This window comes from Aplysia californica, unplaced genomic scaffold, assembly GCF_000002075.1.
Source record: "Aplysia californica isolate F4 #8 unplaced genomic scaffold, AplCal3.0 scaffold00066, whole genome shotgun sequence".
Lineage (NCBI taxonomy): Eukaryota > Metazoa > Mollusca > Gastropoda > Aplysiida > Aplysiidae > Aplysia > Aplysia californica.
In genome coordinates this window covers 1,429,077-1,445,438 of record NW_004797336.1, presented here as the reverse complement: position 1 = coordinate 1,445,438, position 16,362 = coordinate 1,429,077, and the positions used below count along the sequence as shown (strand labels likewise).

The 16,362-nt window shown below is 39.4% G+C and overlaps 1 protein-coding gene across 1 annotated transcript in view; it reads left to right on the top strand.

Annotated features, from left to right (window-relative positions):
- Positions 1-16,362, top strand: part of LOC100533536 (huntingtin) — a 69,635-nt gene that overhangs the window by 22,018 nt on the left and 31,255 nt on the right. The window contains exons 19-37 of the mRNA XM_005093588.3: positions 275-435; positions 756-889; positions 1,707-1,836; positions 2,892-3,088; positions 4,187-4,299; positions 5,143-5,328; positions 5,620-5,834; positions 6,656-6,731; positions 7,592-7,681; positions 9,348-9,475; positions 10,174-10,322; positions 10,897-11,033; positions 11,288-11,404; positions 12,029-12,151; positions 12,524-12,634; positions 13,186-13,289; positions 13,913-14,091; positions 14,781-15,009; positions 15,678-15,804. Of these exons, the coding sequence (XP_005093645.2) occupies positions 275-435; positions 756-889; positions 1,707-1,836; positions 2,892-3,088; positions 4,187-4,299; positions 5,143-5,328; positions 5,620-5,834; positions 6,656-6,731; positions 7,592-7,681; positions 9,348-9,475; positions 10,174-10,322; positions 10,897-11,033; positions 11,288-11,404; positions 12,029-12,151; positions 12,524-12,634; positions 13,186-13,289; positions 13,913-14,091; positions 14,781-15,009; positions 15,678-15,804 (2,706 nt within the window). The remainder of the gene's footprint in view (positions 1-274; positions 436-755; positions 890-1,706; positions 1,837-2,891; positions 3,089-4,186; positions 4,300-5,142; positions 5,329-5,619; positions 5,835-6,655; positions 6,732-7,591; positions 7,682-9,347; positions 9,476-10,173; positions 10,323-10,896; positions 11,034-11,287; positions 11,405-12,028; positions 12,152-12,523; positions 12,635-13,185; positions 13,290-13,912; positions 14,092-14,780; positions 15,010-15,677; positions 15,805-16,362) is intronic.

Sequence of the window (16,362 nt, the reverse complement as noted above, 5' to 3'; positions counted from 1 at the left end):
TAAATTACCCATCCCATCATCCCATCCTCTGCATTAGTTTATATCACATTTTGACATTTTTCATGTGGAGTTCCTTCAGATGCAAAGATTTTTGTAATGTTGACAGCTTTCTGATAGATGTTTACAGATTGTTGGGTCTTCTTTTTCCTGGTGAAATATGACTGTTGTTGTTCTGACTTTCTCCCTTTAACTCCAACAGCAATAAGATATTGTGCTGTAGATCTGTTTTGAATTTTGTTGTGGACACCAGGTCTTCTTACTCATGTTTTTGTAGAGTGGTTGTTGCAATGCCCTGTGCCGCTTGTCAGAGGAGTACCTTGTCACCCAGTACGCTGCCTCATGGGGCTGCGGCCCTGCCAAGCCAATTGTACCTAAGGAAAGTGAAGAAAGATTTGGTATACGCCGTCCACCAAGTCGCTCACTTAGTGCATCCAGGTAGGAAATTATTATAATTGTCCTACAGTTGTGTGTGGTATTTATCAGTGGTGGTCACACTCTTTTCATTGTAGAATTTAAGATTCAGATAGAGAGGAAATAATTCTACTTTGGGAAAGTTTTGAATGTCATCAAAGGTCTGATGTAAAGCTGGGTTGATAGATCTTGGATTGTTTTGATCTTGACCATTGTCATTCTAAGTGTGTATACACACAAATTTGCCCTCTCTCGAATAATTTTATGCTTTTGAAAAGATAGCTAGATTTATGCACTTTTAGCAGCTTTCATGTTTTCATGTGACGCTCCTATTTTCTGTCCAGCATGGATGAACTAACAGCTGCCAGTGGAGGTGGGCCACTGCCAATAGTTATGTCCCTGATGCTATCATCTCAAGCAGGACTTGAACTCACAACTCATCAGGACCTTCTACAGCTTGCGGGAAATCTAGTTGCTGGTATGATCTCCGTTCTTCTTAATTGCGCATTTCTTTTGTAATGTATTTTGCCCTTTCATCCTCAAATAAATATGGTAAAATTGTTAATTTTATTTAAAACATCAAGATGTTTTATTTTTTCAATCTTCTTTCTTGTTTTATCAAACAAAAGGAAGATTCATTGTGTGCACTGTGCTACCTGAGATTCTGTTGACCAAAAGATGATAGTTTTGGTAATAAGGAATAGAATAATAATAATAATAATGATAATAAATAGCATTTGTATAGCGCATGTCCCCACTTGAAAGCAGGCTCTATGCGTTGTACACTATATTATTATCCCAGCAGACCATAGAATACTCAGAAACATTCTCAGCTTCCCGGGAAGCATACAGTGCAAGCAGCTGGTAAAGCGCTCAAACCCTAACAAACTGACAAGATCTTTCACTGTCCATAGCTGGGTACCCATTTTCACCTGGGTGAAGTGGGGAAAATTCGTGTAAAGTGCCTTTCCCAAGGACACGTCGGGCCCACGGCTCGAACCCCCGAACCCGCAACCTCACGATTACGAGTCCGGTAGCCTAACCACTAGGCCACCGACGCCACAGGAATAGAATCATTCTTTGAGATAATCAGGTACATTGTCAGAATTAATTATAGCTATTATTAAGCACCTTTCTCTCCCATATTCAAAATGAATTGGTCTGAGTCATGTGGTAAATTCGGACTTTTGTTTCAATAAAAAAAATTGTACATATCCTTTTTGCAAGTTCTAATGCGTAAAATGTCTTTCTTTGTCGTTTCATGCACTGATAACTCTATTCCTTTTTTTTTCCAGGCGCAGCCTACAAGAACCTCAAAAATAGTGATGAGCTAGATAAGACGTCAGGTGATGATGTCAGCTGGTCGGCTGTGTCTGACCGCCTACTTTTACCAATCATTGAGCAATTGTTCACTCACACTGCCAGGTGAGACATGGTGGTTTTTAGTTTGACCAAGCAAAATTGTCGATTGTTGGTGGCCTTTAGCAACTCTTTATTCAACCACGGTTTTTATTGTGCCTCCATTCTTATAAAATGATGATTTTGAGTTTAGCAAACTTCAAAACAGTATTATCATTAAGAGTGCCCAATGCATGAATTTGCTTTAGAGGAAGCAGTGGCCCAACCTAGGCAAAGAGTCCAAAAACTCCACAGGAGCCTGGAGGACGTGTTATGAACAGCAGACGTCCCACAAGAGACTGGGATGTCCGTTTAAAGATGAATGAGAAGAAAAATGCAGAAGATTAAGAATGATTCAGAATATTTATCATGGAGCAAACTGTTAATGTTTATATTTGTTTGCTTTTTAAAAAAATTTTTAATGACAGGCAGTAGGTTTGAAGGCTCAACTCTGGTATTGTGATTAAATCAACTTTGTCCAATTGTCATCTTCTCAAACGATTCAAAATGCAGGCTGCTCTGTCCAATTCCCTGATGTCGCTATCTTCTCTTTATAACCTTAAAGTCTGAAACGTGTATGTGACAGTCTAATTCCGTGATGCTCAGTAATTATGTGAAGGATATTTTAAATCTACGTTTGCATTGGAATTGTTTTTATCTAGCTGTTGTTTTGAATAAATGTTGAAATTACACAAATTAATATGAAATATAATGGTCAGTTGTATATTTGAAGTTCTGAGGGAAAATAATGTTGCAAATAGTTGCTTCTGTTGCAAGTTGACATTCTATTTTTCTGTTTTCGTCTTATCATTTTCCTCAATATTTATAAGTTCATCTCAGAAATACAGCATAGGGTTAGTGGATGGCTCTCATAAGTCCTGTTTTGTTTTTTTTTAATCTACCCCCACTGTTGTTTTTATCAGTCTCTCTTGCTTTTCACAGCACTTGTTGACTGTTATTTTATTGATGAGCTTTTCTGTATTGAAACCTGAAATTTAGGTGCTAAAACTCAATCCTAGCTGCTTTACATTATTCTAGTTGATATCTATTTTGATTGACAGCTAATTATATTTTGCCTCCAGACTGCTTAATGCGTGCACTCATGCCATAGAGGAGACCAACCCTGGACCCCCACAAGTCAAACCCTCTCTCCCATCTCTGCCCAATGCGTCCACTCTGAGCCCAGTGAGGAGGAAGATGAAGGGGGAGAAAGATGCCAGTCCACAAGCACCTGTTGGGTCACCAGACCCAAAGACTGGGCAAAAAACTCCAGGCAAAGGTACAAACAAAAGTATTTAGTTTTGTGTAATCTGTACAGAGAAAAAGGAGACAGACACAGGAAGGCCCACTGCATGTGCTGATGCAGTGTACCTGCAGAGCCTTACAATTATGCCAGTATCAAGTCTTCATATTTTTTTCTTTTTGTCTCTTCTTATCTTTACTTGTCTTCTTTTTCAAGTTGCTCCTTCTCTTCTCCTCTCTCCTTCCTTTTTTCTCCTTTTCTCTCCTCTCTTCTCCTTTTCTCTTCTCATTTCCTCTCTTTTTCTCTCTTGTTTTCTCTCCTATCCGCTCTTTTCTCTATCATGTCCTCATATCTTCCCTACTATTATCTTCTGCCAGGTGCTCTCGTGGCCTAGGGGTTAAGGTGTTCGTCTCTCATTCAAAGGTCCTGGGTTCGAATCCGGGTAGTGACAGAAAAAGGGTTGAAAGAAATTTTTTTTTTTCTGTGGCTACCTGGTTCCTAACCCGGGACCTTTGAATTAAAGGCAAACATGCGACCTCCGAGATTTTTCGCCCTTGTCAGAGAAGGTTAGGTGTAGATCTTTCCTACCAGAAGATCAGGGGTGTGGCTGAAAGACAGCAGTAAGGAGCCAAGGAGTAGCAGTAGAAAGGCTGCAAAAAGAGTCAGAAGCCCAGAGGAGGGGGCAAAGGAGGTGAAGGGGATGGCAGAAAGTGAAGATGAAAGCAGATGTCAGAACATTGCTAGAGAGCAGATCAGAAGGTGAAAGGAGACAATTTTTTGGGACAAGGGCGAAATATCTTGGAAGTCCCATGTGTAAGTTGGGCATGTTAAAGATCCCTTGGTAGTCTAAAATCGATAAGAGTAGGCTTCGGCCACCGCTTGGGCGAAATTCAAAATTTCCTACCGACTGAAAATGTTTAATGTGTCCCGCGTGCTCTTATGACCTTATGCAGTTGCGAGCGCTGTAAAACACTTACCAAAAAAAAAAAAAATCTCCTGCCTCTTCTCTTCTCTTGTTTTGTTATGATGTAGTGTCAATCAGTTTTGCTACATTCTGTACATGGCTCACTGGTTTTGAATCAAGTATTTTTGATAAGTAGAATTATTTTAATAACATGGTCTATCTCTTCTCAGATTCCAAAGACTCGGAGAAGGACAAGAAGAAAGATGGAATTGGAGCATTCTATAACATTCCTCAGTACATGAAGCTGTTTGATGTGCTCAGAGGTTCCTACTCTAATTTCAAGGTGAGAAATAAAGAGCCAGTGACACAGAGATATTTAAAACATTATGTTCTCATTTTTGGTACTGGGTGATATAAACACACCTTTTTTATCTTTGACACAGAGATCTGGGTTTCATTTTGATTATTTTTGGTTCAGGTTCAATCTTCAATCACTCGCCAGATCCTTTTTGCCATATACGTACAAGTTTCAGATTTCCTTTACTTTTACTAGCTACATTTCACTACTTACGATCTTGTTCATTTGTATATCTTCTGTTTCCCTTTTTTTCCTGATGTTTTACAGCGCTTGCAGCTGCATGAGGTCATATGAGTGTGCAGGGCACATGAAACTTTTTCCGTTTGGTAGAAATTTAAAATTTTGCACGGGTGGCGGTGGAAGCCTACTCTTATCGATTTTAGGACCATCAAGGGATCTTTAAGGTGTGCACTTGCACACCTGACCTCTGAGATTTTTTGCCCTTATCTGAGAAGACTAGGTGTTAAATTTTACCTATCATAAGAACAGGGGTGTGGCTGAAAGACAGCAGTAAGAAGAAGCCAAGGAGTAGCAGTAGAAAAGCTGCAAAAGAGTCAGAAGCCCAGAGACGGGGGCAAAGGGGAGGTGGGGAAGGGGCAGAAAGTGGAGACGAAAGCAGATGACATGTTACGAACCCGGTACCTGTTGATTGAGAGGCGAAACTGTAACTTCTAGACCACAAGAGGCCCCTTGTCTTTCTCTCTGTCAGTGTGCCTGTCTTTCTGACTGTCTACTATTTAAAATTTAGTTTAAAAAGCAAATTCCATCAATGATTATTTGCCCTCTATTACTTCACTTTGGTATGTAGTACTATGCATGTTCCTGCAGACCTCTCTGGACCTGACAAGCTCCGACAAGTTCTGCACCATCCTGCGCTCAGCCCTGAGGGTTCTGTCTCAGTTGTTGGAGGTTGCCACACTACAGGATGTAGGCAAAGTGACTGAGGAGATGCTGGGCTACCTTAAGGTCACCATGGCTTTGGAGCCCACCTGGACCGTTCTTTGTGTCCAGCAGGTGAGGTTTTACTTTGTTGCATCTCTCCTTTTTTTTTATTGTTTAGCTAAGGACATGGACTGAGTTCACAAGTATAGTTATCTTTCGTTAAATCTATTTTGGAGCATAGATCTGTGATTTAAAACCCAAGAATTGTCTATTAAAATGAGATTGCAAGTATGCTAACGAAAGTTTAAGTGGAGTGTATTGCTCTAGCTAAATATAGAATACTGTGTTCAGGTCATTGTTCTAAATTTTGCCCGAGATAAATATTTTATACTAAATCTTGGCCAATTTTGGGATTCATTTCAGCTGCTGAAAGCTCTCTTTGGCACCAACCTCGCCAGTCAGTGGGAACCCAGCAAGCAGTCAGCGGCACCAATTCTGGCCGAAGTTTCAACTCGAGTCACTGCAGGCACCAGCCCGGGGCTCTACCACCACTGCCTCAACAGACCCTATGCCCAGCTGGCTCACTGCCTGGTGGCAGCTGCTTGCCGGGCCACTCTACCCGCAGACGAGGCACACAGGTGTGTGGGAGATGAAGATTCGGTTTTTTTTTCTTTCTTATTTCTGTTCTCCCCCTTTAGATATCAGGGATAGTTGATGTGTTTTTTAATCCACAATGTAGACAATTTTTGCACAATGACCTATTTTTCTGCTGGAACATTATGTCCATTGCCCAGTTATAGTTTTTTTTAGATGCTTTTATTTTAGTTAAGCAGATCAGAATTTCATTTTCTGTTTGGGATAAATCTCAAGTCATCCAGGTCAGCCCTCATGAGGACTTACTTTTCTTCCACCTGTAACTACAAAAGTGTCTTTTATGTCAGCAGCATGCACACTACACCCCTGTCCTTAACAGGGAACACTGATACTCGGTCGTTCCTAGCCCAGAATCAGAAGTATGAAATGCTTGGGAGAAAACCTCAAGATAGGCTCAGACAGAGCCTTGGGAAACTGTCGAATCATATAATTTGACATGAGAAGCATGTATTAGCAAATTCTCTTTGGAGGAGCGTTGATATAGTCTAGAGTTCCCATCTAAGTTCTTATTTGGAAGGTTTTTCCTATTGTTTAGTTTGTTTTCCTCTTCTTCACTCTTCGGAATTTTTCTTATTTTTTATATGAAATGAGTTGGGGGTTTTTAACACGAAGCCTGTATCTTCAAATAGTTTTTTTCTTTCCATTTTTATTATCTCAGATAGTTTTAACAATTGCAATTTTACATTTTCGGAGTGATTTTAGTTAGAGCATTTACATCATGTGAATGTGAATCTGTTGCCATGTAAAAAGATAAAAAAGTATTTAATTTTTAACTATCTCTCATTTTGTCATTATCCGTTTCCAGCTCTCTCTTGTGGTTGAAACAACGTGTGGATCGCAAACTACCGGCAATTCTGAAACCATCCAGCAAAGTTGACAAGGCGAGTAGAATCAACATATACAGTGCTTTCCTATCTTTTTGAGTACCATTAAGCAGAATCTTTGTCCACCTCCCACTCTGAAGAAATTAGCAGTTTTTACTTATTAATTTTAGCATGCTGGTTTTAGGTTAACAAATGATTTCAATATGATATTTAGAATGTACTTCATGATAGTATCTTCCTGTTTAATTTAGTTGTATCATTGTGAAGACTTCAGTAAGTATACAATTCTGTTACAAAAGAATAGTTATTTGCAGTTTATTGATGCTTCTCTTAGGGGTGGGATGATTCATACATAAAAATTTTAGTCACTCTTTATATGCTTCCCTGGCCCACATTTGGAGTCACAATCCTCAGCTTTCTCAGGCTTGATGTTTTCATGTGTAGGAAGTCCTTCTGGCACTGAATGATGAAGAGAATGTGGCCGAATGCTTTTCCTGTTGTGAGCCTCAACAGAGTCAACAGAGTGTTGATGCTACGTGAAGAGGTGTTTAAAGCTGAACATACTTGAAAGTGCCAGTTTGGACACAGATTAAGTAGTTGTTTGTTGTAATTTACAGTACATGTTTGTAGGTAATATAGGAGGCAGGCTGCTTCCACTCTCTCAGTTAGGGACAAGCTGAATTATGCAGTGTACAACCCTGCTGAAAGATGAGATTCTCTACAAAATATTTTTCTCACACGGGAATCAAATGCAGTTTTTTTTTAAATGTGCGAGGCAAGGAACTTATTCATTTAAAAATGTTGTGCTGGTAAACATGTATTTATACCCTTAAGTCTAGGGAATGGATGACACCAGCAGAATATTGATGTTTGAGTTTGAGTACCTTCTAATATGATTTCTTTGTTTTATTTTGTAGTCTGTAATTGGTTCGTACATTCGTCTCTTTGAGCCTTTGGTCATCAAGTCCCTGAAGCAGTACACAGTTACCTCAAGTCTAGAACTACAGGTATTTACTCATGCTAAAAAGTGACTCACTGGCGTCTCATATTGTATGTATATAGGTGCTTACTATACTCATTTTGTTTGCTGTTCATCAGAGCTTGTTTGAGTGTTGAATCTTCATATGAATATATTCCTCTTATCCGGGTTCGTTACTTCCAGCTTTAAATCAGTGCTTCCACTCTTCTGTATTTTTACGGAAATCCGTACTTTCTGCCAGTTCCGTACTTGTTCCTCCATCATTATCAACTCCCTCCGTAAAAAAAACTGCGACAGCACAGGACTGCCGAAATTCCGTTCTCGCGATCGTATCGTCTTGTATAAGTTATGGATATTTACGGTAATTCTCTCGGCAACAAGTTAAAGTTATAGAAACCTGCCAGATTGCGCATTTCTTACAATCGGCCATTATACCGCTATGTACCAGTCCCATGCATTCATTGCGGGTTGGTCGGCAGTACATTTTTTACCTGCAGATGGATCAAAATCTGGCGAACCTTTTGTGCCAATTTCCTCCTTTCTGTCATTCACTCATTCCTTCTGTCTATCTTCGGATTGTTGCCCCGGCTGGAAAATCTGCGCGTTGATAAAGTAAATTGACTTGTGATCTCAGAAAATTACTGTCAGAAAGACACTTTTTGCGAAAATTTGTCTAGATCTAGAGAAATTATCAATGTGAAGATTCTACGGCACGTGAACGCAATATCAGGGGCCGCGATGAAAGAATGCTAATACGGGCGTGCCCACTACGGATGGGATCGGCCGATCGCGCTGATCGCCCGACTCGGTCGCCTCAAAAACAAACGTTTTCAGTTTCAGGCGATCAAGTCGGGCGATCGGCCTGATCCAGCTGCAGGTAAAATCAAGAATAATTTGAAGTGGTGTTCCGAGGTTGTGACAGGCGACATTCAGACGTGAAAATTGAGAGAAAAAATTGGGTATACGCTGCGCAATTGTATTTTGAAGGTACATCTTTTCATTATTCCCAGGTTTGCCTGCCATCGATGGTGCGACGACAAATTAATTTAATTATAGTAGCAATGAAAGGGGAACCTGCTTTTAAACATTGCCAGCAAATGAAAGATATGTTGGTGAAGAAATCAAACAAGACAAAATGTTGGTGAAAAAATAAATGTTATGGGCTCTAGGCAATCTCTTCAAACAGGTTCCCAAAGGCCATTTTCAACCCTTTAAAAGCACTAAATTTCCATTTTTTCGGGGGCTTCGCCTCCTGAACCCCCACCGGGACGCTGTCCCTGGACCCTGCTGGGCCCCCAGACCCCCTGCTGAATTTTCCTTTCTTTTCAGCTTCAGCTGGTGGAAACACTGTTAAATAACCGCCTAAGGAAATTGGACCATACTTCTCTGATTGTTTACCCCATAGTGTAGCCTCACACCTTTCCCCTGAAAGTTTCATCACAAATACTTGTTGTATTTTGTAATAAAAGATAATTTATCATGCACATTACAGTAACAGTGCTCTAATTCCTAATAATCATGCATAATAAATGGATTATACACTTTTATCCATTTGTTAACATCCACTTGCTTTGCAAATGCTGAAAACAGCCAGAGTAGCTCATACTGTAACTGCTATACACAATGATGACTATTAACATTCCATCCTTGGCTGCTGTTTATTTTGTGTATGTTCCTTTTATTGTCTGATTCAGTGCCAAGTGCTTGCCCTGCTAGCTCAGCTCATTCAACTGAGGGTGAACTATTGCTTGCTGGACTCTGACCAGATCTTCATTGGCTTTGTACTGAAACAGTTTGAGTACATTGAAGAAGGGCAAATAAGGTAGGAGAGCATTGACTTTTTATAATGTCATCATCCTTGTCTCGGTCCTCTTCAAACTAGAGAGTGTTTAAGTCAGATGTGTTTATTTGTATGATTGACACTGTCACTTGCCCATTTCCAGCCTGCATCATGTTCAGAGTATGTCCATTCTCTCCTTCATTGGCAGACAGTGGCTTGTTAATCAACTGAGTGCTTTTTACAGTTAATTATAGTAGTGTAAGTTTACTTAATTTTGCTGTTTTCTGATGAACATAGGATTTCCTTTAAAAAAAATGTGTTTACAGTTATATAGGAGGAGGGAGGGCACCTGAAAATTAGGATTTGGTGGGTACAATTTGTTGCATTTTTTTTTTCAATTTCTTGGGTACATTAAGCCCATTTTTGTTTACAAATTTTTGCTCTACATGGACAATAGTGAAATGTTTCCAACATCTGTGAACAGAAAATGGTGGATAAGTATAGAACTGATTGTGTAATTCTTTGCTTTTTGGCACAAGGACATTTTGTTTTGGTATAAAAACCTTCTTGAGGCCAAATTTCATGCTGAAAAAAATGGGAGATAAATTGTGAAATTTGGTAGAATATCAGCTATTGGCAATGTGACCTCTTTAATTCTTGTCCTTCATAATTTCATATTTGATCAGAGCATTGTCAGCTCTTTTAGCCTGGGCTAATGCCTGTTTTATTTGACTTTACAGGAACTCTGAGCTTCTCATCCCGCACATCTTTCAATTCCTTGTTATGCTGTCATATGAGAAGTTCCATAGCAAGTCCATCATTGACATGCCACGGATCATCCACCGCTGTGACGGGATTATGGCTAGCGGCTTGCAGCCCACTACTCACGGTAACACAGTCTCAGTGATTATAATATCAGCGAAAGATAAAACAGGTTTTAGTGTCTCTGTGCATATTGTCCATTTTGAACATTCAAACTATCTGAAACTTTGGTTTTCTCAGAAATGCATTTCTGCCTAATGTGGGGAAAGCAATTCAGTTTGCTATCTGAAAGGGTTTACCAAAGAAAGTATGTGTTTTGTAATCCCCTTCACCTATTATGTCGTGATGCAAATGCTGACAACAGTTATCATTAAATAAAGAAGGAGAACACCAGAGAAAGATGGTGGGAGGATGGTTGCAGCTGTAGCTGGGTACTAGAGATTCTTTCAACGTGGTACAGTAGGTTCTTTTCCTCACCCAAATTTAATTTGTTCTTTTTGACTGACATAAAGAGGTGAACTCTGACATTTAGACAAATTGGAAGACAAGGTCCTAACAGCATATTGCATCAAGTGTAATTTCAAGAATCATAATCAGTGACAAATGGGGGTTGATTTAAAAGTAAAATGGAAATTTATCTAAAACAAAGTTGGTCATATATTTTACCACCCTGGACTAGTTTCATTATGTTCGTCTCACAGCCATCCCAGCATTACGACCTGTGGTGTACGAGCTGTTCCTGTTACGTGGTACTGTCAAGTCTGAGGTAGGCAAGGACCTGGAGACCCAGAGAGAGGTTGTTGTCTCCATGCTGCTGCGACTGGTACAGTACTATCAGGTGGGTGGTCAGGGTGTGGGCGTTTTTTTAGAAGGCTCTTGTTTTAGAAATACTGCTCCCCAGTGGCTGCATTCTAATAGGTCATGTCACTTGGCATTGCTTGAAATTTTTGTGTGACCCAGTTCGAGACCCTAACTATTTTTAGTTTATGGATGTTCAGGTGTGGTTAGCTCCTCCTTTTTCAATTCAACTACCTTCATGCGTTGCACGACTAATTCTCAGAGAATTACAACTCATTGTACTCATGTCCCCAGGCTGTAGACATGTTTGTGCTGGTGTTACAGCAGTGCCACAGGGAGAGTGAGGAGCGCTGGAAACGACTCTCGCGTCAGGTCATGGACGTTGTCCTTCCTGCTCTTGCAAAGCAAACGGTCAGTATCTCTCAAAACTGGACAAATGAGGCAGGAAGTAGTCAAAGATTTTTTTTCTTTTTTCTTTTTTGAATTTTTTGACTGAATCTATAATCACATGCTCAGTTCCCTTACCACAAATAAGAGAACAAAATTCTTAAAAGACTTGAGTTGCAGTCATTGAATCTACCAAGCAGACTGGTGTGTGTGTGCTTTTCATGCATCCTTACCATAATTGATGTTGGATAGATTGCTTCTGGGATCTTTTTCGGCAGGTGATTTTCTTGTTGCTCTAGAACTGGCCCACAGTGTCTCTAAGTTTTTAAGAGTTGTTTATTTTGAAAAAAATGGATTGTTGGAGATTGTCCAAAGTAGATTCTACTTCTTGACTATACTTCTTTTGTTTCCCTTTGCTTTTCTTTTACCGTGCCCTGAACAACATATCATATTTATGTGCCTTTCTTTATAAATAATCTGGTAGAAAATGTGTCCTAATGATCAGGTGTTTCACATGTGAAGTCTTTTATAACAATGAATGCATATATTTTATTATGACATTCCAATTATTTATGATTATCCAATATAATTGTGCAGTGTTTCTAATCATTTGTAGTAAATTTTTGTCTTTTTTTAATTGACATTTAGATGAACCTATGCAGCCAAGAATCTCTGGATGTGCTTCATCGTTTGTTTGAATCTGTGTCGCCGAGTGTGTTTCGTCCTGTAGACACCTTGCTCAAGACTTTGCTGGCACCTCCTCATGACATAGTAAGCTTTTATTTATTTGGTAATTGATAGAGTGAGACGCTCAAGGCACAATTATCAGATGCATGGTTGAAGAGAAAAGCATATACAAAGTTTGAGTGTTAGGCGGAAAGAGAAATCAACTGAAGTATGAAAAGATGTGAGAGGAAGTTTTTAACTAGACATAAAAAGAATGTTTGTATTGTTTGGGCCTAACCTCCTCTAACTTTAAATAATACATTCAAACATCAATGTGAAGATTTTATTGTTAAGACATATAAGAATTCTTGCTAAAATGTAGCTGTTTGTGTAGAGACACTTTGTTAAACAGCCATTATGAAGTGGTGTATAAGCATCTGTGGTTTAACTGTTGTCTTGCCCCAATCTCCTTCTTAGAGCACAGTGCAGAGTCTGCAGAAGTGGATGTGTCTTGTCCTGACTATAGTGAGAGTTCTCATCTCCCAGTCCAAGGAAGATGTCATCCTCTCAAGACTCTCTGAGCTGCAGGTACTGCTTATTGATTTATGTGAATGAGGCTTGTACTTTTTGTAGTAAAGTTCACTGATATTGTGCTTGGTAAAGACTCTCTGCATATCGTTTTCTGTTAGCATAAATCATCTAACTCTGGATTTCCCTCCGATACTTTTATGCTTTAATTAGTAAGGAAACCATATTGAACACCTTGTCTATTTATATCCCAGCCACCGTACCAATGAGTGAATAATTACAAATGTGTCAAACAGCAAAGTAATCAAAGCATCTATGTATTGCCACTAGTATCGAGAAAGTAACTTTAAAAAAATTCTATAGAAAATGTACCAAAACGATTGATATATCCTTGAATGCCAACTGCAAAATTTAATAAAAGGGCCAAATATTTTGTGAATGTGAAACCAGTGTAGTTTGCAAAGATAATTGATTTTTTAGGTTCACGCCATGCTACTGTGGAACTCACAGGTCTCTTATTTGTCTTATTGTTGTGCTAATGAAGATCTTTTTTGTGTGTCCTGCCTTATTCATTTCTTAAATGTAAAGTATTTGTATTTCCCTTTTGACAGCTGCATGTATGTCTGATTCGTGATGTTGACAACACTGACAGTGCAGCTACCAGCTCCATGATTGAAGTGTTAAAGAACTTGGCACCCGAGGAAACGCTGGCCTGGTGAGTGAGAGAGGGATGTTGAAGAGTGAGACTATTTATCAGTTTGATTTTCTGAAGGGGAGTTTTATTTGAAATTGAAATTAAAGAAATTAAAGATCATGATAATTGCCAATGAAAATGTTTGTGAGGACGGTATTTTATCCAGCGTTTACTCCACACAACTGGGATAGGAAAAGCCCCAGAACACTCCAATATCTTGAAACCTATATCGCTTGCAGATTGTCACACATTTTATCCTTTCTTTTGGTCATTGAGACATTCAGTGCAGCGGGAGTCATTGCACCATGCTAATGAGATATTAACATAGGTAATCAGTCATTGTTGTCTGTGGTGCTATAATAACATCAGAACCAGGCTTTTGTTGTCAGTAGTGAGTGAAGGAATGCAATGGTTGCTTCTCTTTTGTTCATACTTTTATGATATGCGACTTACAACACAAAAGCTTAAAGCATAAACTAATTTGAATAGGAAGTTTCATTTAAATGGTTGAAGTTCATCGTAGAATTGTCAAAATTTTGAATGAGAGCGCTAGTGATAAGCAAGTTATAGTATATTAGTATTGAAAGTTATTTTGAAAATTCAGCAATCATTTGCATGTTCCCCCTCCCCCTTCTTTTCCTCAGGTACTTGCTGCAGGTGATAGGCAAGTGTTCTGAGATGTTGGACAAAGAGACTGCTCTGCTTAGCTCGGCCGGTGGTGGGGGAGCTGGAGGATCATCTGGAGATGGAGAAAGTCGCTACCACTTTCTGCTTCAGCAGACTCTGCACCTTCTACTGTACATCACACACATGTTCCAGTCAGGTATGACTTGATGCCAGGACCTTTTTTTTTCATTTATTTTACAAATACTAATTAGCTGTCGACTCAGCTTTTTGATGGTATCTGCTCCTTCTACTTCTTTTGGGTGTCACTATTTTCTTAAGTTGGTCTCTGGGAAATAAGGCCACTATCGTGTCAACTTTGTGTTTATTAGTATTGCACAGCAATGTATCACGCATTATTATGATCTAGTCAGCTGTCATGGAATGCATTGATATTTTTTGAAGTCTTACATTTATTGTTCTATAAAATATACAATGTAATGCCTTTTTAAAGAATAGAAACTTTCCTCTGTGTCTTTTATCCTAATAAAGCTGATTGTTGAATGTCTTTGCCTGCAAGTCACATAGTGGATTAAAAATATTCTACAGCTGAACCTTAAGTTGTATAAGTTGTAGAATGCATGTTGTTACTTGCAGTGCAATGTGCGTATGGTACAAGGGAAATGTTGCTTATTCATTTGTGTAAAATTTGAGAATAAAATTGTGGAACATAAAGTGCATCATTAAACACTTACAACTATGAGAGCAATAGAGATCTTACACTGTTATTTAATTAAAACATGCTGTGCTAAAGAGACCCAGTCACTTTAAAAGCCCACTTTTACCATGTTGAAATCATCACGTTAAAACAAAGTCACGCTCAAAAATGTTTTTGTGTTTTTTACTCAGGTTTGTTCCGCCGGGTGGTGACAGCAGCAATGCGCCTGCTCCAACTGGAGTCTCCCGCGTGTGTGTATAGTGTGCGTCAAATCAACCAGCACATGGTGGCTGTCAGCAGCGTGTGCCCCACCCTCACCTTACACTGGTGCTATGTGCTCATCTTACTCAACTTTGACGACCGCAGCCTGTGGAGCACGGTTGTCCAGACCCCTCCGACGTACAAAGTTATGGCTCACAGGTCTGTACCTTAGGATTGCAATACCAAGCGGGCACAATGTTGGTGCAAGTGGGATGTGGCACAGGATTCTAGCGTTTTTTTGGGTTTTTTTAATGTAGAGTCCAGAGAGAGTTTTAAGGCTGGCTTTAATTATACCCTGTACTATCAAAGATATAGATGAATTGCAATGGCCAGTATTTGATTAAGCCTAAGCAATGTTGAAAAGGAAATACAATTTTGATTCTTACGCATTGAATTACAATAAGTGATTTTTACCGATATATCGTTGATTGCAAGTTACCTTTACTACCCAGTACTCTATTTTAGGTTTCTTATATGTCAATTAACTGTCTCTTGTCCAGGAAATTGTGTTTACACCAGTTTTCTTCTTTTAATTTTGTAAGACTTCCACACTCTGCCCTTCCTTTTACTTGTTGCCCTCAGTTGAGAGTCTAGATACTCATAGTCAGTTCACTGTCTGGATAATGATTGGATCAATTTGCTTTTAGAGTGCTCATACTTTTCTTATGAGCTGAATAAAGCTGCCAAGCATTATTAAAAGATTTGCAATGTAATCTGAAGAAAAAAAAATTGTCATGAGCTCTCTGTTAACTTCTTTAACTCACTTTAATGTTAAGGCTTTCAGGAAATAGATCTGTCCGTATAATATAACGTTTCTTTCTGCCCAGGAGCCACCAATACTCTCAGAGCACAGAGGACCATGATGCAACACTGACCCCACAACAGAGGTCATCTCAGTGCTGTGGCCTTGAGATGTTGAGACGTGGGGGCCTCATTCTCTTTTGTGACTATGTTGTGAGTAATGAACTACTTTTGGGGATGCCAGCTATGGTTTTAAGACACCCCCTTTCCTTTCGGTCAGACAATTGTTGAGACAGGATATTTGGTTTAGAAAGTATTACAACAGGAAAATGTTACTTTAAACCCTTTCTTTATACTTCGATAATTTCTTTCACAGGCTTTTCAATGAATGAAGTGGAGAAAAAAAAAGCTATTGTGAAATGTAATTACTAAGTGCGGTTTTTATATCCCTGGGTTTGGGATTTTAACACATTACACCCTAACTCGCCCGGGATCGCCCGCGAATTCCCTTACGCGCTCCACCCTGACTCGCCCGGAACCGCCCGCGCCGACCCAAACGTCTTTAGAAACGAAAGTCTCGCCTTGACGAGACTCTGGGGCCGGGATTTTGATTTGCATAGTATAGCAAAAAGTTTCTTCTTTCGTTTGATACCGAAACGAAATTTTTCGGGCTAGTAGTTTTAGTATTAGAGCTGATCGAAGTGCGATCGCGTTACCGACACTTCGAAAGTGCCTCGACTTGTTGAAAAGCGACACAATTGAGTTCGAAAA